General features: G+C 39.4%; 1 protein-coding gene across 5 annotated transcripts in view; it reads left to right on the top strand.

Moving 5' to 3' along the window:
- Grk4 (G protein-coupled receptor kinase 4) overlaps positions 1-25,737 on the top strand; it is a 79,651-nt gene that overhangs the window by 26,267 nt on the left and 27,647 nt on the right. For all 5 annotated transcript variants that reach the window (XM_038321401.1, XM_038321390.1, XM_038321409.1 and 2 more), the window contains 4 exons: positions 3,235-3,327; positions 5,112-5,175; positions 8,585-8,725; positions 13,683-13,873. In XM_038321401.1, coding sequence (XP_038177329.1) covers positions 3,235-3,327; positions 5,112-5,175; positions 8,585-8,725; positions 13,683-13,873 — 489 coding nt within the window. The remainder of the gene's footprint in view (positions 1-3,234; positions 3,328-5,111; positions 5,176-8,584; positions 8,726-13,682; positions 13,874-25,737) is intronic.

The following is a 25,737-nucleotide window of genomic DNA, read 5'->3' as shown; positions in this document are numbered from 1 at the left end:
TTACTAGGGTAGATACTTAATCTGGTTATAGATTTGCCTTTCCTGCACATACTGGTTCTGCAAAAACTACCATCCATGGATTTACAGAATGCCTTATCACCATCATGGTATTCCACACAATATGTTTCTGACCAAGGAACTCACTTCTAGAAAAGTGAGACAGTGAGCCTACAATCATGAAATCCATTGGTCTTAACCTGTTCCCTACCATCCTGAAGCAACTGGCCAGATAGAAAAATGGAATGACCTTTTGAATACACAATTACAGAGCTAATTAGGAGACAGTAGTCTGGACTGCTGGGGCAGGGTTCTTCAGAAGGTGGTATATGCTTTACATCAACATCCAATATATGATATAGTTTTTCCCATAGCCAGGATCCATGGGTCCAGGAATTAAGAGTTAAAGAAGGGTGATAGCAGGAAAATTTTTGCTTCCTATTCCTGTGACTTTAAGTCCTACTAGCCTAGAAGTTTTGGTTCCAGAGGGGGAACTGCACCTGCCAGGAGACAGTATAAATATTCCATTGAATTGGAAGCTCATACTTCCCCCTGGTCTTTGGGCTTCTAATGTTCTTAAACAAACAAAGAAAGGAATAACTGCTTTAGGAAGGATGATTGATCCAGACTACCATGAGGACTCTGGATTGCTTACCATTGGATTGATTCTCCACAGTGGAGGTAAGAAAGGTTATGTCTGGAATTAAGGAGATCCTTAAGGACATCTCTTGGTGCTACCATGTCCTTTGACTAAATTCAGTGGGGAAGTACAGCAACCCAATCCTGGGAGGATGACAAAGGACACAGACCATTCAGTAATAGAGGTATGGATCACTCCAGGAAAAGAACCAAAACCACCTGAGTTGCTTGCTGAGGGTGAATGAAATACAGAATGGGTATTAGAGGAAGGTTAAGGCCACATGATCAGTTTCAAAACAAAGATTATAATTGACATGAGTGTTTTTGTTATGTTTTGTTAAGAATTTGTAACTACTTATGTGAGAATGGAGCATAAAAATGAGGTAGACTAATGTCTCAGGCAATAGCCAACTTTATTCAGAATATCAGGCAGTTTATACTCTGAGAGTTAAGAAGAATCACATTACTAAGATGTTCAATCACAAGGAACAATATGCTTTTCCATAGAGACATATAAACAAGTAACAGTAGTCAGCTATAATGAATAAGGTAAAGTAAACTCTCTCTTCTTACCTAGGAGGGGCATGAAAACATTTCAAGAACAAATGTGTGCTTTTAAAGAAACAGGTCCTAAGTGCTCAGTTAATAATATTTCCTTCTTGAGTCTCTGAGGGAGTTGAAGACTAAGTAGTTATAGTTTCTCTTGTTTACCAGACTCAGAAAAGTAATGCACTAAAGAAATGTAAAGTATATAAGGTTGAGAGACATAAAAAGATAATTTTGAGTTGTTAATACAAGTTATAATAGAAAGTGAATTAGGTACAACACTTTGGACTCACCAAGATAGGATATAGATAATGGAGTATTTTCTCTGAATCTGTCAAACACAAATGGACTAGGCATTGTTGATGTACTTATTGCCTGAATATATGTAATTATTGTACTTACTGCATATAGTTTTTCTTATATTAGTTATAGCCTTTTTTATTTTAGCCAAAAGCGGGAAATGTAGTGATATTGTGTTTGTGTTTTAATAACTAAAGTTTGCCTGAAGGACCAGAGTGCCAAGCTAAGCTACTAGAAGTTAGGCAGTAATGGCACACACCTTTAATTTTAGAACTTGGGGGACAGATGGATCTTTGTTAGTTCTAGACCACTCTGGGCTACACGAAATTGATCCAGTCTAAAAGAGAAACAGCTCACCCCAGCACTCGGGAGTCACACATCTTTAATCCCAGCACCAGGGTGGTAGAGAGAGGAGTGATATGGCTGGGCCAAGAGAGAAATATAAGGCAGGAGGAGACAGGATCTCAGTGTAGTCTGAAGAGCAGTGCAGTGAGACAGTCGGTCTGAGGAGCAGTGCAGTCTGAGGAGCAGTGCAGTCTGAGACAGTCGGTCTGAGGAGCAGTGCAGTCTGAGACAGTTGGTCTGAGGAGCAGTGCAGTCTGAGGAGCAGTGCAGTCTGAGGACAGGATCATCCCTTTGATCTGAGCATTGGTAGAAGTAAGAACTAGTGACTGGCCACTCTGCTTCTCTGATTCTTCAGCTTCTACCCCCTGATAACTGACTCTAAGTTTTTATTACTAAGACCTATTAGAATTTGTGCTATAGTCTTGTTTTCTTGGAGTTTTTTCATAAGAACTCAGAACTCCCTTACACTACTACCTTGTTCCAACTGTTAATCATATTTAAGCTTGAGATACTATAAGAATATCTCTCAAAAGGACTTTGCCACCTATATTAAAATCTATAATTTGTTCACAGTTGTACATGGGATAGTCATATCATATTAGGCATAATTATGACCTGGTTATTGTTTTCATTTGGAAACTATGACATAAGGAGATATGATTGTGTATAAAGTTGTGATGGCTATTCTTGGTTGTCAACTTGTCTACATCTGTAATTAACTAAAACCCAAGTTGTTGGGTACACCTGTAAGGGATTTTTTCTTTTTTTTAATATTTATTTTCTTATGTATACAGTGTACTGTACACCAGACTTCCTTACAGACGGTTGTGAGCTACCATGTGGTTGCTGGGAATTGAACTCAGGTCTTTTGGAAGAGCAGCCAGTGCTCTTAACCACTGAACCATCTCTCCAGCCCCCAAGGGATTTTTTCTTAATTAAATCATTCGAAACAGGAAGATCAACACTAAGTCCAGATTTTATAAGGTGGTAAGATCTGCCTTAAGTCTGGATCACACATTCTGGTGGTGACCTATATAAAGGACATAGAAGAAGGAAGCTCTTGCTCTTTGCCTGCGTGCCCTCACTCTCTCTGGAACATTTATTTCTTTACATTAGAGCCATTTCTTTGGAATTCCAGTGTATGCTAAAGACCACATCCAGCCTTGTGGATTGAACAACTACTGTATTCTTGATTTTCCAATGGTAGACAGCTATTGTTGAACTAGACTTTCAGAGAGTAAAGGGATTCCATTTCTTTAAAATATTTTGTATGTTCACTGATGAAACCAGAATCTATGTTCTTCTATAATGGCAATTTCTGTATACCGAATTGTGCATAAAGCACCTTTCTCAGTGAATGCTTCTTAACTATGATAAATGTATATAACTGGATCAAATCTTTTCTAGAATTGTCTATACCTATTTGAGTGAAAAACCATTTGAAGAATACCAAAACAGTACATACTTCTGTCGATTTTTACAATGGAAATGGCTAGAAAGGTATGTTTTAATTTAATTCTGAATGAAAGTAACTTTTTACAATGCATACTATTTCATGTTCAGTTCAGTTTTCTACATGTCAAAATGTTACTGAAAATCTTGAGTTGTATGTATTATTTTACATGGAAATCTTTTTTTTAAAGATTTATTTATTAAGCATACAATGTACTGCTGGCAAGAAGGTTGTGAGCCACCTTGTGGTTGCTGGGAATTGAACTCGGGACCTCTGGAAGAGTAGCCAGTGCTCTTACCCTCTGAGCCATCTCTCCAGCCCTACATGGAAATCTTTAGTAGGTGGAATGTTATATAATTCCTTCTGATTCAGTGGACCCTGTTCTCTTTCTTTAAAATGGCAGTTAACTCTCGCCGGGCGGTGGTGGCGCACGCCTTTAATCCCAGCACTCGGGAGGCAGAGGTAGGCGGATCTCTGAGTTCGAGGCCAGCCTGGTCTACAAGAGCTAGTTCCAGGACAGGCTCCAAAACTTCAGGGAAACCCTGTCTCGAAAAAAGCAAAAAAAAAAAAAAAAAAAAAAAAAAAAAAAAAAAAAAAAAAAAAAAAATGGCAGTTAACTCTCATTGTACATTTAGGAAATGAAACATTTTTCAGTGGTTGAAACTCTGCAGTCTGTTTAGATTCTTGCTAGCTGTGAAGCATTAGGCAAGTGACTTAACCACAATGAGTTATAGATCCTTTTTATACAGAGACACTCATATACCTATTTTAGTTAGGGTTTCTTTTACTGTGAAGAGACACTATGACCATGTCAACTCTTATAAAGGAAAACATTAAATTGGGGCTGACTTAAAGTTCAAAGGTTTGGTCTATTATCATCCTGGTGGGAAGCATAGCAACACATAGGCTAACATGATGTGGAAAGGTAGAGTTCTACTTCTACATTCAGATCATCAGGCAGCAGGAAGAGAGTGACACTGGGCCTGTCTTGGGCTTCTGAAAACCCAAAGCCCCGCCCCAGTAATACACTTCTCCAACAAGGCCACATCTACTACAATAAGGCCATACCTCCCAATAGTGCCACTCCCTATGAGTCTGTGGGGACCGTTTTAATTCAAACCACCATATCTGTGTTGCTTCACTCTTGCTGGGAAATGCATGTACAATGTGTAGACCACTGTTTGGTGACCCAAAGAAATGCCACAAAAGCATTAGCTGCTATTAGTACTTTGTGATTATTTCTAAAATTAATAGTTGACCCCCCCCCACACACACACACACTTTTTGAGATTAGGTTTCATTATGTTGTCTGGTTGGCTTGGAACTTACTATGTAGATCAGGTTGGCCTTAAACAGAGATCTGTTTTCCTCTGCCTTCTGAGTACTGCAGTTAAAGATATGTGCCACCATACCCAGCATACATATATGCATGTTACATTTTGAGGTACTTTACTTAAAGGAAAGTGTGAAATGTTTATGTCGTTTTCCTCAGCAGCCTTTTGACAGGTTGTAAAGTATGACAAAAATTGATCCATGAAGTGTAAATATACATATTTCCTAGAATGGACTGCTTGTGTGTATTCATCTTAAATTAGAATAACCAATCTGCTGTATATTTTGTGTCGATGATTTTAATAAATTTTAAATGTGCTTGTTTCTCTGAGTAAAAAAATTGAGAGTTGTGAGTCCTGATCATAGACATCTTTGTCTCGGGCACTGTTTCAGGCAACATGGGCCAACAGATAGGACTAACACAAGCTTAAGTAGGCTTTTCTATTTTAAAATAACAATGCAATGTGAGATCTGAAACTTTTTTTTTTCAATTGGTTAGGCAGCCAGTAACAAAGAAAACGTTCAGACATTACAGAGTACTAGGAAAAGGCGGGTTTGGAGAGGTAAGTAACCTGTGCCAGTTACGGCAGTACTTCCGTTAGAAAGGTAGCCAGTCATCTACACACATGAGCTCAGGTAATGTATCAACTTTATCAATATACTTATCTTCTTATGGTTCTTTTTGAGAATAGTTTCAGGCAACTTGATATGAAGGTGAATTTTTGATCAAAAGGTACTTCTGCTTTAAGCTTTAAAACAATAACAACAACAAAAACCTTATCTTTGTGACTTCACTTTCTGTTTTTCATTCTGGCAGAGTTATTTTTTCATGCTTGATATTTAAGTTAAGCAGACTGAAATACTTGTGAAATTTCTGTTATTCAGGACTAGCTCTAAAATTTGTTGCATAGAGTGCTGTTTATTTTTGAAGAGATGATGTCTCACCCAAGTTGTCTCTAAACTCCTAGGTTAATAACTCCTGCCATCTCAGCAAACTGGGACCACAAATACATGCCACTGTAACTAATCAGAGGACATTGTCAGATATGCTTATTTAACTCATTTGTGTTTAGACATTGTCCTAGTTTGCTTTCTGCTGCCTTGATTAAAACACCATGACCAAAAGGATCTTAGGGAGGAAAGCGTTTGTTTGTCTAACACTTTTAGGGCTCAGACTATCATCAGGGAATGCCATAGCATGAATTCAAGGCAGGAATTTGAAGCAGCTCCATGGATGAATGCTGTTACTGGCTTCCTTTTCTGGGTTGTGCTCAGCCAGTTTTCTTATACAGCCCAGGGCCATCTGCCCAGGGGCGTGACTGCCTATAGTAGCTGCATTCTCTTCTGTCAGTTAACTATCAAGAAGGTAACCCAGAGACATGCCCCAGGGCAGTCTGATGGAGGCTATTTCTCAATTGAAATTCCCTATTCCAAATTCTAGGTTGCATCAAGCTGATGATAAAAACAAACCAGTATAAGTACAGATGTACCTTATGCCTACATTAAAAGGTGTTCAGGGCCTCTTTTGATGCCTTTTGTGCCTGTAATTGGGAGTTAGGAAGCTAACAAGTTTTAAACTAGCTTGGATTATATAGTGAGACCCTGTATGAAAAAAAAGTGTTCAGATCTAGGGACATAGAACATGGTATAGCCCTAGCTTCCCATATACAAAACCTTAAGTATGATACTCAACACCTTAAAAAAAAGTATTTTAAAATGTGTGAATTCAGAAAATCCTAGGTAAACTTCACACAGATTCTTGAGGGATATGTTTTAAACATGAGAGCTGTATTGGCTAGAGATTACCTATAGCAGTTAGAGAGTAGTGCATCTAGGCGTTGGTGGTGACACACGTCTTTAATCCTAGCACTTGGGAGGCAGAGGCAGGCCGATCTCTGTGAGTTCAAGGCCAGCCTGGTCTACAGAGCAAGTGCTAGGATAGGCTCCAAAGCTACACAGAAAAACCCTGTCTCAAAAAAAAATAGGGGCTGGAGAGATGGCTCAGAGGTTAAGAGCACTGGCTATTCTTCCAGAGTTCCTGAGTTCAATTCCCAGCAACCACATAGTGGCTCACAACCATCTGTAATGAGATCTGATGCCTTCTTCTCTCTCATCTGCAGGCAAACATGCAGACAGAACACTGTATACATACATACATGCATACATACATACATACATAAATCTAAAAAAATAGAGAATAATGCACAGTTCTGATGTGATAATTTAAAGGGACATTAATTGTTCCATTAATTATCTGGAGTAGTCATGTTCAGCCTATGAATTTCCAATTCCCCACGAGATAGGCAAGCCATTAGGAACTAGCACTTTCTAAAATGAGAAACAAGTTACATTGCCCAGATGTGATTTACATCATATATGTGTTCAAGTTCTACTTTAAAACAAAAGCAGAATCTACCAGCATTGCCTCAAAATTAATTTAATTCAGAGTTATTGTGCTCAAGTGAGCTCTGTCAGCTATTTGCATGTTTAGGTGAAGGAAGTGGGCTGGAACTGCTATCACTGTGTTAGAGGAGTACCCCGATACAGCTGGAGACTTTCATAATTTATGGGGTTGCATTTGGCCAATTCACCCAACACTGTTGTAAGCCCTTCGTGGGGATGGTCTGTAAGGAGTCATTCCTCTGTAGAATGTGTTGTAGACCAGAGACTTCTCTCTTCAGCTCATGCTATCATTCTCTATCTCTAGGAACAAAGCATTAGATTTTGGCAAGGGGCAGATGCAAAGATGTTATAGGGAGCTGGGTATCATGTTAATAAGAAATGAAATTGTAAGTTATAATCACATATATGATTTAATCTTGATTCAGTAGGATCGCATTAGCAAATTTTTTTAAAATGTTTTTAAAGATTTATTTATTTATTATGTATACACTATTCTCAGTACTCTGCCTACAGGCCAGAAGAGGGCACCAAATCTCATTACGGATGGTTGTGGCCACCATGTGGTTTCTGGGAATTGAACTCAGGACCTTTGGAAGAGAAGGCGGTGCTCTTAACCACTAAGCCATCTCTCCAGCCCCAACACATCAGCAAATTTTAATCATTGTGAAAGACTTGTTATAGATTATATTTGGATACATTTTCTTGGATTTTCAAACAAATGATTATCTGGATGAATTAACTGTGGTAGCTCTTTGTAGACTTTTTTGGGTATGTTAGGCTCTAAGTCAAGGCCCAGAGGACAATGAGCAGTCTGTTTCTACTCTGAATGTCTGTCAGAGGGAACCTGATGGAGCCAGTACAGGGACAGTTGCAGTTCCTATCTCAGTGAGCTTGGAGGGCAAAATAATTAGCTTTAAGTGTTGTAAAGTCAATCTTCAGCTTCCTGAGGCAAGCACAGTGGAAAGCATTCGGGCTCATGACTGGTTCCAAAGGTAGCACAGTGTGGTGAGACCAGCATGTACTTCAGAGCTATGCAAGCCCAGGGTCAAGTCCTGCTTCTGCTTGCCATCAGTTGTATGATCTTGGGTCACCATCTTGACTTCATCTTTGGCAGGAGGATGATGGTCCCTGCTTTAGCTTTCTGAGACATTGTGATAGGCACAATGGAGGCATTGTGCCTAGCCATGAACTTTTAATTAAAAAAGATTTCAGAATTATTCAAATTTTCTAAAACTTTTGCTTTTCTAAGAATCTAAAGACATATCAAGATATACTTAAGTAGAATCAGCATGATCACATACGAAAACAAGTTCCATTGTGTCTTGATAAAGCACACTGTTTGTTCACTTTACTCCCAGCAGCTACTATTGACAAGAAACTGGGAGTCAGGAAAATCCAGTGGAAAACTTCCAGTTATGAATATCCAAATGGCCTTGGCTCATCCCATGCTTTGTCCAGCCTTTACCAGAAAAGATTATCACAGAGAAATAGTTTATTTCATATACCCTAAAAATGTCAGATATATATATATATATATATATATATGCCTTTTTCTCCCCTTTAATCTAGGTTTGTGCCTGTCAAGTACGAGCTACAGGAAAAATGTATGCCTGCAAAAAACTAGAAAAAAAAAGAATAAAGAAGAGGAAAAGTGAAACTATGGCTCTGAATGAAAAAAGAATCTTAGAAAAATTGCATAGTAGATTTGTAGTAAGTATCTCATTTTAGTCATGGTATCAGTTACTTTTTTGTTGCTGTGATAATATGCTTGTCCAGGGCTGGGTGGTGATGATGCACACCTTTGATCCCAGCAATTGGGAGGCAGAAGCAGGGGGATCTCTGTGAGTTCGAGACCAGCCTGGTTTATAGAGTTCTAGGACAGTCAAGGCTGTACAGAGACGCCCTGTCTCGAAAAACAAAACAAACAAACAAATTCATGTATAAAGCAAGTTAAGTAAGGAAGGGCTTATTTTGGCTCACAGTTTGAGAAAGAGGTACAGTCTATCATGGTAGACAAGGCATAGCATCTAGAGTATACAGTGGCTGGTCATATTACATCTGCATTAGGAAACAGAGATGTGAATGCTGGTGTCAGCTTGTTTTCTCCCTTTATTCAGTATGGGACCCCAGGCCCTGGGATGGTATCTCTACTGTTTTCGATAGATTTTCCCTCAGGTGAACCTTTCTGGAAACATTTTTCCAGATACTGAGGTTTGTTCCAAGGTGATTCTAAATCCTGTCAAGGTGACAAAACTTACCTATTACAGTCTTCCCTTGTATGTTGTTTGAGTCATAGTATTTTGGTCAGCAGTCCTACTGGAAACTCTTATTCAAGTCATGGACTCAGGTGCTGTGTTTCTTCAGAGTTTCTGTGGAGTTCTGCTGCTCCCTATTGGAAATAATTTCATTTTGTAATGCTGTCTCTCTTATTCTAACATGCAAGCATAGGGCAATGCCGATCCTACTATTGATTTGTGACTTGTTGCCAGTTTTATGCTGTCCACCATCCCATGCTGTCAGGTCTTCTTCACACTTTGATAATTCCTGATGAGTGCTTTTTCTTCCCCTTGTGACAGCCAAGCTCATGTGTTTGCTGCCTCTCATTGATCAGCCCTGGCCCATCAGTATGGTGACTTTGAGGTACTTGAAGGTTCTTTTTCTAGTCCTTCTAAAGTGGTCTTCCTCTCCTCTCTGACCTCAGTCTCTTTTCCATTCTTTGGTTTTCTTTCTTTCTTTTATTTTTATTTTCTGCACCTGAATTGTTTGCTACTAGACCTTCAACTACCATGCTCCAATTGTAGGATCTTTCAAATTTTATGCTCATTTTTGCCGATGAGAGCTGAAGATGGGGTAGAGTGGTATGAAACAGGAGTGATCCCAGATTGTAGGATATATGTTGTATAGTGTGGTTTCCTTACTCCTACTTAGATATTCCTTAGAGCGTCTTTTGAAGTATATAGACTGGTTAAGACAAAAGATGAGCTAGGTGGTGGTGGTGCATGCCTTTAATCCCAGCACTCAGTCGGTAGAGGCAGGTGGATCTTGGTGAGTTTCAGGCCAGAGGAGCTAGTTTTAGGACATATAGGGCTGTTAGATAGTAGAGAAACACTGTCTCTAAAAAACCAAAAAACAAATCGAAAAAAAGACATAAGATGAACAATGGTTATAAAATGATTCTTAGTGCTAAAATTTATTTCCTTTAAGTCATTTATTTCTTGGTGTCATGGTTATCTGCTTTGTAGAGACAGATGTTCCAAACCAGCTCCTCCTCATAGCCAGCATCTGTTTTTAGTAACATGAGTCTATGTGTTTATTATGACAGTTTCACATGAAGTGAAGTGATAGTCTTTAATAAAATACTCATCTTAGAGCTATTTAAACATGTACAACCTTGAAGCATACAAACCTCAAATATAACTTTATTAGAGGGATATAAGTAGTTATGGCCTATGACACAACATAATTTCGTTTCTATATTTTTAGCTTCTTCCAAAGAACCTAGACATATTTCCTTTTTTCTATGATTTTGGTTTTTTCCTGTTTACAATGACTCATTGGCAGGTTCTGACATACCCTTGAGTCGTGGTCCTTCCACTCCCACCTCATGTATGCAGAAGCATCCTCTCCTGAGTTCCCACCTCTGTCTGCCCTTGCTCCTTACAGTCTGTTCCCCATGAAGCAATAATATGTGGAGGAGTTAAATTGGTCTACACTTTCCTTCACTAAACTGTCCTGTGGTCATCTTCACTCTGAGAGTGAAATTGAACTCTGCTCCAGCCTCTCAGGCACTGAGGCACCAGGCTCCCGTAGCCTCTACCACTCAGCTAACCAAGATGTCCCATGAGGTCTGGGAGCTAGGTGTGTCCTCTCTCTGGAATATGGCCACCACCTCTGTTGATCTTGAATATCATTGCTCTCTGTTTAAGCGTTGGTCACTCTTGCTTCACTGTCTGGTGTTTACAGGATAAAAAAGCAGAACCCTTTGGTGTCTTTTTTGCCACTGGTTCCTAGATCAAGGCTGGTATGATAAATGGTTCTCAGTATTATTTAATATGCATTAACTGTTTGTGGGATGGATATTCATTCACAGGAGGGGAGAGAGTAAGGGCCTTTGTTTCTTGAATGAATGAGAAATACCATTCAGTTTAACTCTGGTCTGACATATGTCAGCTAATGAGAGTGGACAGTGGTATGCTCTAGATACTTCATCCCACTCTCCTCATTTCCAACCCTCTCCCTTTACCTGCAACTTTACTCTCCTAACGTTTAATAAAAATGTTGACCAAGTTGGATTTATTCATTTTATTATAAATGAAAATCAATATATTACATGACTAGAATAAAAGGAAAAACCGTATAGTCACTTTAATAGTTGCACAGAAAGCCTTTTATTAAAATCCAAGTCCCATTTATGATTAAGAGCTTCTAAGCTAGACTGGAACTTAAGTTTACAACCTAAGCTAAGCTTACAACTTAGCTACCTCTAAGCAAGCTAGTTTTACTTTCTAATACACATCATTTACCATGTGATGCTATTGGAATGCCCACCCTCATATCTAGGCACCCATTCTCACTATCTCTACTTAACATTATATTGGAAATTCTAGCCATTGCAACAAAATAAAGGAAAGGAATTAAGGTTAAATTAGGATTAGAATTAGAGCTAGAGAAAGAAGTAAAGGAGTAAAAGATCGTATTTTTGAACAATGTAATTGTATGTGGAGATATTCCTAGACTTTGTAGATAGCCAACCTAGGATTTAACTAAATGACTAGAAGTGAATCAGCCACAGATAGGAGGTGTGCGTATGTGTCTGTATATCTGTCTGTACATGTTAGTATATAACAAACACACACCTATATATTTTCTTTTTTTCTTTGTTTTTGCTTTTTTGAGACAGGATTTCTCTGTGTAGCCTTAGAGCCTATTCTGGAACTCACTCTGTAGACAAGACTGACCTCGAACTCAAGGAGATCGACCTGCCTCTGCCTTCCTAGTGCTGGGATTAAAGGTGTGCACTGCCAGCTCCTGTCTCCTATGTACACTCAGAGGCCAGAGGAGGATGTCAAGTATCCTACTCTATTACCCTTCACCTTTTTTTCTTTTCTTTTTTTTTTTTAAAGATTTATTTATTTATTAAGTATACAGTGGTCTGCCTGAATATGTCCTTGCAGGCCAGAGAGGGCACCAGATCTTATTACAGATGGTTGTCAGCCACCATGTGGTTGCTGGGAATTGAACTCAGGACCTTAAAGTACAGCCAGTGCCCTTAACCTCTGAGCCATCTCTCCAGCCCCCTTCACCTTATTTTCTTGAGACAGAGTCTCTGACTGAACCTGGAATTTGCTGGTTTGTTTATTGTTTGTTTTTTTCCAGCTAGGCTAGCTGGCCAGCAAGCCTCATCAATCCTTCTTTCTCCCCTCTACCCCAGGACTGGGATTACAGGTATTCATAGCCATGCCCAGCTTTTTTTATTTTCTTTTTAAACTGGGGTCAAACATAGGTCCTCATGTCAACACAGCCAGCACTCTTATCCATTGAACCATCTCCTCAGCCTGTAAATGAAAAGCATATTAATAACATTTACAATAGCACCAATAGTCATCACATGCTAGGCGAAAGTCCTACAAAATATGTAGGAGTTCTACACTTAGAACTGTAAGATTCTATTATAAGAAATTAAAGAATGCCTTAACAGAAAGGGACCATAATTCTGGACTGGGTAATTCAATGTTGTGAAGATGCTGGCTCTTCTCAGTTGATCTAGAGATTAAATGAGTTAAGTATAATCACAACCCCAACCCTAACAGGGCGAGTTCATGTGTGCATGTGTATATTTGTGTTTGAACTGTCATACAAGACAATAGAAAGGTGAAGAAAAACTTACCAGGGTCTGGGAATGTAGCTCTGTGGGAGAGTACCAGCCTGGCAGATGTGAGGCACTAGGTCCAACCAATAGGAAGACAACAAAGAGGAAAAGAAATACTATTTTTGACCAGGTGCACCTGTAATCCTAACTAGTCAGAAAACTGAGGCAGGAGGATCACTTGCTCTTAGGAGCTCAAGCAAAACAAAACAAAAAGCATAAAGGCATTTCACAAGGCTGTGACTGACTAATAAATTAATGAAAAAGTATGGGGAGTATTCATTGCAAATTAAAACCAGAATTACAGTTTAAGGGTAGCCTTGGCTATATAATAAGTCAGAGACCAACCTAGGTTACATAGTGCAACCAGTCTTCCAAAATTAAGGATTTGGGATATGGTTCAGCATCACAAAGCAACAAAATGACACAATCAGCAGCCTTTATACCTTGACCATCCTGGCTCAGACTAAGAAGATCAGCATCGCCAAATGTTGGAGGAGTGTGGAGCAACAAGATCTTGCCAGAACTGCTGAATGCAGTGCTCCAGAAGTTCTTAGTGTCACACAGTCAGACCATAGTGTGAAGAAGTCACTTTCCATGCATAGTTACTCTGAGCTATTTGCTAAGTAAAGGCCCAGAGACATGGTGTGTGATGTGTAGTTCTCTGAAGCACATAGTATTTGGATGTTCTATTACAAATTTAACAGATAATTCAGATTATTGTTAGCAAATACAGTAAGTTAAGAGTGAACAAGCATATTTTTTGTGTGTATCTTTTTTTTATGATGCTGTTGTCTTTAGGTTAGTTTAGCCTACACTTATGAAACCAAGGATGCCTTGTGTTTGGTGCTAACCATTATGAATGGAGGGGATTTGAAGTACCACATTTACAACCTGGGCAATCCTGGCTTTGAGGAGCCGAGAGCTGTGTTCTATGCTGCAGAGCTGTGCTGTGGCTTGGAAGATTTACAGAGGGAAAGAATTGTATACAGGTAAGAATGGTGTGACATGACAGAGCCTGTGAGTGTTGAAACCTTCCACTGGGAGCTTCCTCTGGCTTATACTGGCTGTCATGGGATGGAAAAGGGAAAACAGGGAGGCTTTGGGTGGCATTCTGAGGGGTTGAGGTTGTTGCTTAAACTGTAGGACACAGCCAGTCAGAAGTATACCTTGGTTTCCTTCTTAGTTCATCTTTACTCTTCTAAGATATTGTCCTTTTGAGGCAGAACCTTTTTCCTTAAGCTGATCAGATAGCCAGTGCTATTTGTGTAAGCATGAGAAAGCCTATTTATAGAATTCTGAAATATTTGACAACTCATAATATTCATAATATTCTAAGAAAACAACATGATCAAGTATATTAAAAATGTTTTCCTGCCAGGTGATGGTGGTACATGCTCTTAATCACAGCACTCTGGAGGCAGAGGCAGGCGGATCTCTGTGAATTCAAGGCCAGCTTGGTCTACAGAGTGAGTTCCAGGATAGCCGAGTGTGCACAGAAAAACCCTGTCTCAGGAAAAAAAAAAAAAAAAAAAAAAAAAAAGGTTTTCTTTTCATCTTAGAATTCATTAAGAAAACCAGATTAAGCTTTGTAGTTAGAATTAGCTTAGTACAATCAGTATGTTTAAAATTTGAAAACAAACAATTCATCTCTATTAGATACTGGAGTTGTTATAAAATGAATCTCATATTGATCACTCTCCCTGGGGACTTTTATTTTCTCTTCCAGAGATTTACTTGCCAATCAATCCATAAGAAGCGTTTCTTTCCTTTTAAAAAATGTTTTTGTGCATATGTGTGTGCATGTGTGCATGTTTGCAGAAGCATTTGTTTAAGGTCAAGGACATCTGTGGGTGTCAGTTTTCACCTTTCAGTTTGTTTGAAATAGGGGCTTGCTGTGATGGCTGGCCTCTGAGTTTCTGGGGATTCTCTTGTCTCGGCTTCTCATCTCAGCAGGATTATAGATGCTACATCACCTGACTTTACATGGGTTCTGAGTACCCTACTCAAGCACTCATGCACAGCAAGTGTGTTTATCTACTGAGCCATTTCTCCAACCTCCTAATGAGAATTCCTAGTCTTGCGCCTTTTTTAAACTATAAAATCCCAGAGGGATCTATGTATCTCTTGCTCTCATCTCATTCAGTTGGTCATCACTTTGCTCTAGATTATCTCCATCAGTCTCTATTTTCCATGGTAAGCAGCTTAGTCCATGTCTTTTTCTTGTCAGCAATCTGACAAGAGACTTGAATAGATTTCCATACTGCGTATGTTGACCCAGTGCATTTTCCAGAAGATCCTGATAAGACATGTTTGAATGTAGATCTGACCCCATTTCATCTTCCTCTGGTATGGGACACTTGTTCACCAGGTGTTCAGACCCTTAAGTACTTAGCGTCTTACTAACTTCTCCATTCTTGTTTCCTGATGGCCCACATCAATCTCCTCAGCCCTTGTTATACAAGTGTATTTGTGGTTTCCAGAACATCTAAGAAGTCTTTATAACTTTAGTCTTGGCAATAAGCCCTTCTATGGATGCCTTCTTCACTTTAACCCCTCTTCCCATCAATAAGAGGACTAATGCTTATTTTTCCCGAGTTATTCTAGTAATGTCCCTGTCTTAGTCACTGTTCTATTGCTGTGAATAGACATAATGCTCAAGGTAATTCTTATAAAGAAAAGCACCTAACTGGGAGCTTGCTTACAGTTTCAGAGGTTTAGTCCATTATCATCATAGTGGGGAGCATGGTGCTCCATAGACTGGAACTGGAACAGTAACTGAGAGCTACAGTCTGATCTGTAGGCAGAGAGAGGCAGAGAGATTAGGCCTGACATGGGCTTTTGAAACTGCAAAGCCCACTGTCAGTGACATAATTCCTCCAACAAGGCCATAAGTCCTAATCCTTCTTTCAAAAAGTTCCACTCTGGTGACTAAGCATTCAAATATATGAATCTATCTATAGGGGTAATTCTTGTTCAAACCACCATATCCTCTCCCTAGCAGTATGAGTGCTGTCCCTCCAGCATCCCTATAGTGCTCTGGGGGGCAACTCTCAGTGTAGAGTTGGTCATATCGGACTGTGAGTTTCCCAAGAGTCCCTGATCTTGTTCATGCTACAATGATTGACCTTCAGTTTTTTTTCTATTGTCTCCCACAGACTAGACACCACTGATATAGCCTTACCTTCAGTTACTGAGAAAGGGGGAGATTACTTCTCTGACCATGATTCTTTAGAGGCAAAGGTGCCACATCCTAATTGAGTTTAACTTTTTTGCTGTTATTTAGAGGTAGACTCAGGTCACACTGATTTGATTCTGGTTACTCCTAGAGTAAAAAGGGATTTCAGCTGAGATCTACCTGCTTGCCTTCAACCTCATGGTGAATTCTTGGGTTGTCTGGAGGCGTCTTCATTTTCTTAATCCAGTGGCTACTTAGATTTCAGGTAGCACCACAGAGAAGGTATGATTGGGACTTTCCATGAGAACTGGTCTGTATCTCCCTCCCTCTGTATCCACAGTGCTTACCTTCAGTGGTACCCTGAGTGTTTTGTGAACAAATGACTTTGAGCTTCTAAAGTGGCCCTCTCTTCTGTTTAAACACTGGCATACCTCAAGGAAAAGGTGTTGGGTTATTTTTAATGTATTTTTTCTGTTTTCATGGACTGCTACTTAGTAATTCTTACTAAGCCATGTGCTAGAGAGATGAGGTTTTGTTTCATTTGAGATAGGATCTTACTATGTAACCTTGATTGCCATGGAACTTGCTATGTAGACCAGGCTAGCTTCAAATTCATAGAGATCTTCCTGTCTCCACCTCTGCTAGGATTAAAGGTGTTCAGCACCACTAGACATGGACTTTATTAAAACCATGAACTAGAGAGACAATATGGTTTAAAAATGTTTGAATTTTCTGCATTCTGAAAATCAGCAAAAATGAACTGTGTGAGTAACATGGCAGGGCTTCAATTTATTCTTTGCAGCCAGAATTGAGAACCTAAGTGAGATGGCATAGTGCCAGGATGTTTTGTTTCAAGCAGGTATTGTGGCATGCTTGAGTCTTGCCAAGGTGAGCCTTGTTCTTTCCATGCATTTTCCTGGGGTCAACTCCTAAGAATCTGTTTAGCAGACCTGCTATTAATAAGGCTGGGTAGTGGGAGGAAAAGGGTACCCTCACCAAGATGGAAGGACTTCTGTGAGCATCCTGTTGGGGTCGGTGTAAGAGTCCACTGAAACCCATGTGTTTGGAAGGAAACAGACAGAAGTAATTGAGAGCCTTCTAGGTCCTATGCTATGTCTGTTGATTTTTATCTTATTTATGTAGATGAAAGGTGAGGATATTAGGAGAACCCATAGTGTCATAGAGCCTTTTCACTCACGTTTTACAGAAATACTCCATTTTTTTCTTTTTCCTCTTTCCAGAGCCCTCTTTTGCTTGTTCATATAGAATTTCCAAAATAAGAAGTCACCAAAGGTACCTGGTTCAGGATGGCTCAGTAGTGCTGTCAGGTAGTGAGGCTGTTGTAATACTCCATAGGTACAAGCAATGAACTGCCCAAGCACACAAGTGAAAAACAGGATCCTGGCAATAAAAACTTGCTTGTGTGATCTTTGCACTGTCATGGTTGTTTTAATACCTCAGATACCTCTGCTTTATAACATACTATTTATTTAAAATATTTGACAAAAAACAAAAACAAGTGAACGAAGTCAATATATGTGTTGGGAGAGTTTTGATAGAAATGTATTCCGTATTTTTCCTTCCTTCCTTCCTTCCATCCTTCCTTCCTTCCTTCCTTCCTTCCTTCTTTCTTTTTTTTTTTTTTTTTGAGACAGGGTTTCTCTGTGCAACCCTGGCTGTCTTGTAACTTGCTCTGTAGACCAGGCTCGCCTTGCACTCACAGAGACAAAGATTTACTTTCCTCTGCCTCCCAAGTGTTGGGATTAAAGGCATGTGCTACCACCACCCAGCTGCAAAAACATTTCTTGATTTAAGAAGTAAACTTTCAGGAGGTCTCATTTATTAATTGTTGCTCTCAGTGTCTGTGCTACTGGTGTTGTATTTAGGAAGTGGTCTCATGTGCCCAGGCATTCAAGACTATTTCCTACTTTCTCTTCTATCAGGTTCAGTGTGGTTGGATTTATATTGAGGTCGTTAATTCATTTGGACTTGAGTTTTGTGCATGGTGATAGATATGGATCTATTTGCATTCCTCTACATGTTGACATCCAGTTATGTCAGATGTTTTCTTTTTTCATTGTATAATTTTAGCTTCTTTGTCAAAAAATCAGGTGTTCATAGGTGTGTGGATTAATATCAGGGCTCTCGATTCTATTCCATTGGTCCACCAGTCAGTTTTTTTTTTTTTTTTTTTTTTTTTGCCAATACCAAGCTGTTTTCATTACTGTAATTCTATAATAGAGCTTGTAATGCCTCCAGAAGTTCCCTTATTGTTTTGGCTATCCTGGGTTTTTTGTTTTTCCATAAGAATTTGAGTATGTTCTTTCAAGGTCTATCAAGAATTGTGCTGGTATTTTGATGGGGATTGCATTGAATTTGTAGATTGCTTTTGGTAGGGTTGCCATTTTTACTGTGTTGATCCTACCTATCCAAGAACATGGGAGATCTTTGCATTTTCTGATATCTTCTTCAGTTTCTTTCTTCAAAGGCTTAAAGTTCTTGTCATACAGGTCTTTCACTTCTTTGGTTAGTGTTACCCCAAGATATTTTATGTTATTTGTGGCTATTGTAAATGGTGATGTTTCTCTGATTTCTTTCTCAGCCCCTTTATCATTTGTACGTAGGAGGCTTACTGACTTTTTTAGTTGATTTTTGTATCCTGCTACATTACTTAGAATGTGTTTATCAGCTCTGAAACTGAGAAGTTTCTATAAAGCAAAGGACACAGTCACTATGGCAAAAACAGCAGCCTACAGAATGGGAAAAATATCTTCACTAACCCCACATCAGACAGAGGACTGATCTCCAAAATATATAAAGAAATCAAGAAATTAGACATCAAATTACTAAATAATCCAATCAAAAAATGGGGTACAGATCTAAACAGAATTCTCAACAGAAGAATTGCAAATGGCCAAAAGACACTTAAGGAATTATTCAACATCAGAGAAATTAGTCATCAGGAAAATGCAAATCAAAACGACTCTGTGATACTCTGTGATCGTACCAGTCAGAATGGCTAAGATATAAGGCACCAATGATAGCTTATGCTGGAGAGGATGCAGAGTAAAGGGAAAACTCCTCCATTGGTTATGGAGTGCAAACTTATACAGCTACTTTGGAAATCAAATGTGGCGGTTTCTCAGAAAATTGGGAATCAATCTACCTCAAGACCCAGCAATACCACTCTTGGGCATATACCCAATGGATGCACACTCATACCACAAGGAAATTTGCTCAACTGTGTTAATAGCAGCATTATTCATAATAGCCAGAACCTGGAAACGACATTGGTGCCCCTCAACTGAAGAATGGATAAAGAAAATGTGGTACATTTACACAGTGGAGTACTACTCAGTAGTATAAAAAAAGAAAACAGTGACATCTTAAAATTTGCATGCAAATGGATGGAACCAGGAAAAAAAATACATCCTGAGTGAGGTGACCCAGACTCAGATAGACAAATATGGTATGTACTCACTCATAAGTGAATATTAGACATAAAGCAAAGGCAAAGCAGCCTATAGTCCAAGATCCCAGAGAAACTAGGTAACAAGGAGAACCCTAAGAGAGATATCCATAGATCCCCCTGGGAAGGGGAAACATACAAGGTCTTCTGAAAACATTGAGAGTATTGCAGCTGGAGGGAAGCTGGAAAGACATGGGGACGGGGAAAAGGGGAGGAGGAGGAGAATATGGGGGAACAGGATGCTCAAGAAGGGAGAAGAACAGAGAGGGAGAGAAAGAGATATTTTGATTGAAGGAGCCATTAAAGGGCTAGTGAGAAACATGGAACTAAGAAAATTACTAGGAATCCACAGGATGACCCCAGCTAAGACTCTAAGCACCAGTAGAGAGGATGCCTAAACTGGTCCTCCCCTTTAATCAATTTGATGATTACCTTAATTGTCATCATAGAACCCTCATCTAGCAACTGATGGAAGCAGATACAGAGATCTACGCACTCGACCAAGCTACCTGAGACCAGTCCAAGAGAGAGGTGCAATATATGAGCAAAGGGGTCAAGACCATGATGTTGCTATCCACTGAAACAGCTGATCTGAGCTAGTGTGAGCTCACTGACTCTGGGCTGATAGCGGGGGACCTGTATGGGACCAAACTAGGCCTGCTGATTGTAGTGTACAGTTGTGAGGCTTAGTCAGTCTGTGGAGCCACTGGCAATGGGACCAGAATTTATCCCTAGTCCTTGTGTCTTGGAGCACATTTTCTTTGGAGGGATACCTTGCTCAGCCTAGATACAGGGGGGAGGGCCTTGGTCTTGCCTTGAAGTGAATTGTCCGACTTTGTTGATTCCCCATGGGAAGCCTTACCCTTTCTGAGGAGTGGATGGAAGTGGTGTGGGATGAGGAAAAGGCTGGGGTGGTAGGAGGGGAGGGAGTAGTAATGGGGATAGCTGTGTAAAATGAGAAAATACTATATTAAAAAATTTTAATAAAAAAATCAACTTTCATTTAAAAATTGACACAAAAAAGTACAAAGCAAATAGGTATGGTTGTCTAACTCAGTTCTTCACTCTCACACTCTTACCAGCGTTCCAGCTGCCTACTGTTATGCAATGTGTTACTACAGATATGCTTCTGAAGGGTTGAAGGATATATCTTGTCCCTGGACTCTTCCTATTCAGTTCTCTGCTTTCTGCCTACTCCTCTGTCATAATACTCTACTCACCATAATGTTCTTTCTCATCAAAGTCCTGAGAGCAATGAAGCCAGTGTCTATGAGCCTAAAGAAATCTTTCCTTTTCCTTTTTTAAACTGTTTCTCTCAGTATCTGTTACAGTGACAAAAAGTCTAGCATTGGCTATTTTCTTTCTTTTTTTTCTCTCTTTTTTTTTTTTTGGTTGTGTGGTGGTGGTACTGGGATTCATACTGAAGGATATGTGCATGCTATAACCTCAAATTTTTACTGCCAATTCTTAAATAGTTGACACATTTTAAAATTGGGCTATATGTTGTGTTATTATTTAGCTGAATTTTTCTTTAAATATTCTGGAATCAAGTTCTTTACCCTATCTTTATTGTTCACCTTCTTTTCCTTTTCTCTCTTCCCTCCCTTATCTCCATTGTGTGTGTGTTTGTGTGTATATGTATGTATGTGCACACAGCGTGCTTGTCCTTATGTGTGTAGGTGTGTGGGGATGTATGTGGAAGCCAGAGTATAATATCAGGTATTTTTTCTCAATTGTTTCCTTCTTCTGTGTGAGACAGGGTTTCCAAGTAGACTAGGCTGACGGCCACCAAGCTTTAGTTAGGGATCTGTCTGGCTGTCTCCCATCTTGATATTGTGGGGATTATAAGCATCCATATACTGTTTTCTTTTTTTAAAGATTCGTTTATTTTATGTGCATTGGTGTTTTGAGTGCATGTATGTGTGTGTCAGTGTGTCGGACCCCTTGAAACGAGTTACATACAGTTGTAAGCTGCCATATAGGTGCTAGGAATTGAACCCGGGTCCTTGGGAAGAACAGCCAGTGCTCTTATCTGCTGAGCCATCTCTTCAGCTCCACATCCTGATTTCTACTTGAGTTCTGGTGATCAAATTCAGGATCTCTTGATTGTAAAACAAGCATTTTACAAACTTAGCTATTTCCCAATTCCCCCTGGTTTGGCTTTCCACTTCCTTAATGGTATCTTTTGAAGTGCAAAAAAATATGAACCAGTTGAGTTTATAATTTTTTTAATTTGTCATATTTGGTACCATAGCTAATAAATCATTGCCTCCTCCATTTTCTCATGAGAGTTTAATTTTTTAATTCTTGCTAACTAATTCTTTAGGATAGCATGGAATGCAGTAAGAATTTTCAAATATATATATTAACACCATATTTTGAAAGCTCTCAGTTCCTACTGAATAGTCATGGAACTTTTGTTTAGAACCAATAGATGGAAAGAGGGTTTATCTCAAATTTCAAGTTTCTTTATTCTGACTTGTTTTGTCTGTTTGTCTGACTTGAGGCCAAGTTCACACTGAATTAATTATATTTCTTTTTTTTTTTAAAAAAAAAAACACTATGACTCGCTTCTGTAAGACAGAGATGGCTGGCCACATGGACTTAGACCACATCTGTTAATGTTGGTGATCAAGGAGGAATTGCTCAACTAGGTTTCCAGACCAAATTTGACCTCAGAGAGATGAGAGCCAATGATACCTATGCCCTTTGTTTTCTTTGTTTCTAGGTATTCCTGTAATCAGAAGGCAGTCTGCTGTGAATATCAAAACCATGCTGGTGATGAACAAACTATAACAGCAAACATTCACCTGCAGAACGTGTAGCTTTTAGAGCGGTTGGGATGTCTTAGTTTCAGCAACGTGAGGGAGAAAAAGTTTATTTTACCTCACAGTTCTGGAATGTTACAATGCTTCTTAGCTGGGAAGTTGGAATTTGATAGAGTTAGTCTCTGCAGTTGGTTTTTTTTTTTTGGCGGGGGGGGGCACCAACCAGCTCCCAAATCATGACACAGATAGTTACTATTAGTTATGAATGCCCAGCCTTATAATTGTCCCTGTTGCTCTTATAACATAACCTGTTTCTCTGCATCTACATTTTGCCTCGGGGCTTTTTACCTTTCTTTCATTCTGTATATCCTACTCTGTGGCTGCCTGGTGATGGGCTTCTGGGCGTCTCCCTCTCTTTCTCAAGCCTGTATTCCTCTTCCTACTTATTCTCTCTACCTGCCAGCCTCATCTATCCCTCCCGTGCTGAGCTATTTCAGTCACCTTTTTATTAGCAATCAAGTGCCTTAGGCAGGCAAGGCAGCACATTTTTACATCATTAAACAGATGCAGCATAAATAAATATAACACATCTTTACATAGTTAAAATAATAGTCCACAACATAAACAAATGTAACACATCTTTACATAGTTAAAGGAATATTCCATAATATAAACAAATGTAACACATCAAGTCGAATTGTAAATGAAGTCAGAAGAAAAGAGGAATGATTACATGCTTGCTGCTTGCGTTTTCTCTACTTTATAAAGGCCAGAGGGTTGTGCTGACTACAGTGGGCAGGTCTTCCGTTTCAATGAATGAAATCTAGATAAATTCTGGCAGATATAGTCAGAGGACTATTTTCAAGGCTTTCTTTTTTTTTCCAGTTTATTTATTTTTTATTAAAAATTGCCATCTCCTCCTCTCCTCCTCCCCCTCCCCCTATCTCCTCCTCTCCTCCTTCCCCTCCCCTCCCCTCCCCTCCACCCACACCCCCACTCCCTCCCTCTTGAGGCCAAACAGCCATGGAACATGCGACCAAATCGGACTCTCTGAGGGTGGCTGATGGTGGAGGCTGACCGAGGAGCCAAGGACAATGGCGATGGGCTTGGTCTCTACGACATGGATGGGCTCTGTGAGCCTTGTCAATTTGGTTGCTCACCTTCCTGGACCTGGGGGGAGTTGGGAGGACCTTGGACTCAACATAGTGTATTTTCAAGGCTTTCTTGATATTGTTAAGTTGACAACGCTAACTATCACAGCATACATTGTCATTTTATCTTCCCAATAGGATGGCATTCATTCACAGAGAGTAATGAGGGAAGAATGTGTGTCCAAGAGGCTCTGGCCCTTTCTCTAACAGAAGAAAACCAGTCTTGACTGGTAGTTTCAATGGAGTGTTATATTTTACCTGGCCTTTATTAAGTATGATGTAGACCATGAGATTTGGAATGCTGTAGTTTTAAACAATCCAGAGAAAATGCTATTATAAAGTTACTAAGGAAATATATGTTTAGCTGTTCATTGGATCTCTTTGTCATGTGAATGAGTGTGGATTAAGAATCAAGTCTGGTCTGAACTGTGAGACCCTGCCTCCAAAGAGCAAAACACAAGGGAGGGGAAGGTGGTGATAGTTTGTGTGGAGAAAGCAAGGGCAGGGCAGTTGGACTTGAAAGTTTTCTAGTGGTGAGTTTGTCAAATAGGTCTTTAGGCAGTATGGATGACTGTGGTTCTATGTATCGCTGAACTTCATGTTAGGACGTACTCTGGGAGATAAGGCAAGAGATATGCCCCCACTCCCCCACCCCCGCTAGCTCATATCCTGCTGATGGAGCAAGGCAGTGACATTGAATAAAGACATATTAGAATTTATGGTAAGTAGTTTAAAAAATAGATTGGATTTTTTTATTCTTTCTGAAACTTGTAAGGCTAATAACACTTTGTGAAAATGTTTATAAGAACTGCTATGATTAGTCAGCAGTGGTGGCACATGCCTTTAATCCCATCACTCAGAAAGCAGAGACAAGTGGATATCTGTGAGTTCGAGGCTAGCCTAGTCTACAAGAGCTAGTTCCAGGACAGCCAGGCCTGTTACACAGAAAAAAATCCTGTCTTGGAAAAAAAAAAAAAGAACTGTGATGAACCATATTCCTCTAGGTCAGACTTTCTACTGCTTACTAAATAGTGTTTTTATATAATATGATTTGAATATCTCTAATCATAATATCTGAAATTTGAAAGGACCTTAAATCTAAAACACACACACACACACACACACTTTCTCTCTCAGTTGGTCATGAATATAAGCTTGTGTGTGTGTGTATGGGTACACATGTATGTACATGTACATGTTCATATATTTACACATGCATGTGGAGGCCCCAAACTGACATTGGTTGTCTTTCTTAATCACTCCTTATTTATTGCAGCAGGGTCTTGGTAAATTCGGAACCCATCAGTTCCAGGTAGTCTAGTTAACATCTCGCGCAAGGTACAGGCATCCTGTCTCTGCCTCTTGAGTTCTGGGATTACAGGCTGCTGTCATGTCTTTACTTTTTTGGAGGAGGGGTAGTTTCTTATAAATATTTAGAAGGTTTCTATGTGTAATCTTGGCTCTTCCAGAACTAGCTGTACGAACTCCTATGAACACCTGATTTTTGACAATGAAGCTAAAATTATACAATGGAAAAAAGAAAGCATATTTAACAAATGGTGCTGGCATAACTGGATATCAACATGTAGAAAAATGAAAATAGATCCATATCTATCACCATGCACAAACCTCAAGTCCAAATGGATCAAAGACCTCAACATAAAGCCAGCCACACTGAACCTCATAGAAGAGAAAGTGGGAAGTACACTTGAACATATTGGCACATGAGACCACTTCCTAAATATAACTCTAGCAGCACAGACACTGAGAGAAACAATTAATAAATGGGACCTCCTGAAACTGAAAGGCTTCTCTAAAGCAAAGGACATGGTCAACAAGACAAAATGACAGCCTACAGAATCGGAAAAAAATCTTCACCAACCCCACATTAGGCAGAGGGCTGATCTCCAAAATATACAAAGAACTCAAGAAATTGGTAATCAAAAGAACAAATAATCCAATAAAAAAATTGAGTACAGACCTAAACAGAGAACTCTCAACAGAGGAATCTAAAATGGCTGAGAGACACTTAAGGAAATGTTCAACATCCTTAGTTATGAGAGAAATGCAAATCAAAACAAGTCTGAGATTCCATCTTACACCTGTAAGAATGGCCAAGATCAAAATCACTGATGACAAGTTAGAACATTCCTGCATTGCTGGTGGGAGTGCAAATTGGTACAGCCTCTTTGAATATCAGTATGGCGATTTCTCAGAACAACCTTTCTTAAGACCTAACAATACCACTTTTGGGTATATACCCAAAGGATGCTCAATTGTACCACAAGGA

The sequence above is a fragment of the Arvicola amphibius genome, chromosome 1, assembly GCF_903992535.2.
Source record: "Arvicola amphibius chromosome 1, mArvAmp1.2, whole genome shotgun sequence".
Classification (NCBI taxonomy): Eukaryota; Metazoa; Chordata; class Mammalia; order Rodentia; family Cricetidae; genus Arvicola; species Arvicola amphibius.
Note: the sequence above shows the minus strand (reverse complement) of the source record. Positions and strands in the feature narration are given on the sequence as shown.